The sequence below is a fragment of the Nannochloropsis gaditana genome (assembly GCF_000240725.1).
Source record: "Nannochloropsis gaditana CCMP526 unplaced genomic scaffold scaffold1066, whole genome shotgun sequence".
Lineage (NCBI taxonomy): Eukaryota > Eustigmatophyceae > Eustigmatales > Monodopsidaceae > Microchloropsis > Microchloropsis gaditana.
Window position 1 is genome coordinate 6,096 of NW_005802887.1, and position 1,854 is coordinate 7,949.

At 57.4% G+C, this 1,854-nt stretch overlaps 1 protein-coding gene across 1 annotated transcript in view; it reads left to right on the top strand.

Annotated features, from left to right (window-relative positions):
- Nucleotides 1–73, top strand: part of NGA_0717400 (p-type had subfamily ic) — a gene marked incomplete at its 3' end in the record, with an annotated part of 731 nt that extends 658 nt beyond the window's left edge. Inside the window, exon 2 of the mRNA XM_005852590.1 lies at nt 1–73. This exon is cut by the window's left edge and continues 527 nt beyond it. Within this exon, the coding sequence (XP_005852652.1) occupies nt 1–73 (73 nt within the window).
- Nucleotides 74–1,854: the final 1,781 nt, after the last annotated feature.

A 1,854-nucleotide genomic window follows, 5' to 3' on the forward strand; every position in this document is an offset into this window, starting at 1 on the left:
TCAACGGCTGGCTCCTCGGGCATGTATTCCTTGCCTGGCAACTCCGCTCCCTCCATCAGCCCCTCCTCCTTAAAGGCTTGGCCTCCAATCCTGCCTTCCTGGTCTGGGCAGGGGCGGTGCTCGGTCTCCTCCTCCTCCTCCTCCTCCTCCCCTCCCTCGCCAAGACCTTGGGAGTCGTACCTCTACCCCCAAGGGAGTGGGGCCGTCTGTTCCTCCTCTCCTTGATCGGGACCGGGTGGATGGAGGGATGGAAGCTGTTTCGTTGGTATGGTGGGGACGGCGGGAGGGTGAGGCAGGCGAGGAGTCTAGCGCGCTTACACCAAGGAAGCGAGAAGACAGTAACGAGGGAGGGGGCGGGAAGGATTGTGGAGGCAGAAGCCCGGGTGGTCGATGGGGAAGAGAGTCGTTTGTTAGGCTGAGGCCCTCAAGATGTGGCGGAGGAAGAGAACAAGAGGGAGGTGAGGGTGGGAAAAGGAAGATTCGGACACAAGTAACGGTGTATATTCGGCAGGGCGCAAAATCCTTCTCTTCGCTACCACTTGCTTTGCTTTCTCACGATCTCCTTTAATGTAAGGTGTATCTGCCCCTCCTTGATCTGTACAGTGTGGGGAGCCTATGTCTCTTGGCCATCGCCTCTCCTGCCCGAAGGGATTATTTGTTCTCTTCCCATATCCACATCAAACCCTACTTTGCTTGTATACATTCCCCTTTTAAAAATTCACAACAGTACTTGCACCTCTGTTTGCCTCTACGTGCTTTAAGACGATGGCGTCCATCAAAGCTCTTTTCCCTCCGCGCACTCCACCTCGAGTCCCTCACCATCTTACGCGGCTTTCTTCCTTTCCTCTCATCCCCTTTCTCGCTCCCTATCCTCCTTTTTGTCACGGTCTACCGCCTTCTCTCTGTTTAAGACGCGCTCACAAGCACGGAGGCCTCCATCTCCCACCCCGTCGAATGCATCAACTCCTGCAAGCGCCCCTCCACCTCTTCCCCCCCAAAAAGAACTCCTACGGAAGCAAGAGGAAGCCCCCATGGGGGAAAAGCTCAGGTAAGAAGCAATTGGGCAAACGAGGGGACGAGAGAGAGAGGCAATTCTCGGTCGGCCGTGGGCGGGGGGCCCACCGCCACCCAAGCCTCGAGACAGACGGACATGACAAGGAGGGAAGGACCGAACAGAAAAGGGAGGGAAGGGGATGGGGAGATCGTACCGAGATAATTGAGGTGATCTTTGATGCTGGGATCGATCAGGTAGTGGTCCGAGCAGTGCTTGTCCTCGCCCGTGGCGTCGCAAATGTGGTAGTAGGTCTCATTCTTCGTATAGAAGACTTCGAAGGGGGAATGGTGGAAGCCGAAAGCTAGGGGGCAAGGGCCAAGGATGGGTGGAGATCAGAGGGAATTATATCAGAAGAGGCAAAAAAGAGAGGGAAGAAAGGGACCGGGCAAAGAGCGCGGTAAGCCGAAGATGAGTAAGTCAGGAAGCAGGCGGTCATGGCCTCCGTCACGCCGGCGCATCTCTTCAGAACCCCCCCCTGACACCCTTTACGGCCCCAGACATCACCCCGTTGCCCTTCTTCTTTCCTTCCTCCCCTCTCCTTCCTCCTTCCCTCCCCCGGGACGCACAGGCAGGAGGCAGGTGAGGCACTGGATCGCGATGATGAACGAGGCGGTAGAAGCAGAGGGAGAGGGAGGCAGATTGGGCAGCCACGAAGGAGGAGAACTGAGTGGGAGGGTCCGGAGGAGGTCAGGGAGAGCAATGACGGCTCTTTCATGAGTTCCACTGGGCAGCATCACTCCAAAGAACTGGACATTGCCTCCCTGCTACTCTCTCCTCCTCCCTGCCTCCCCCCCCCCCCC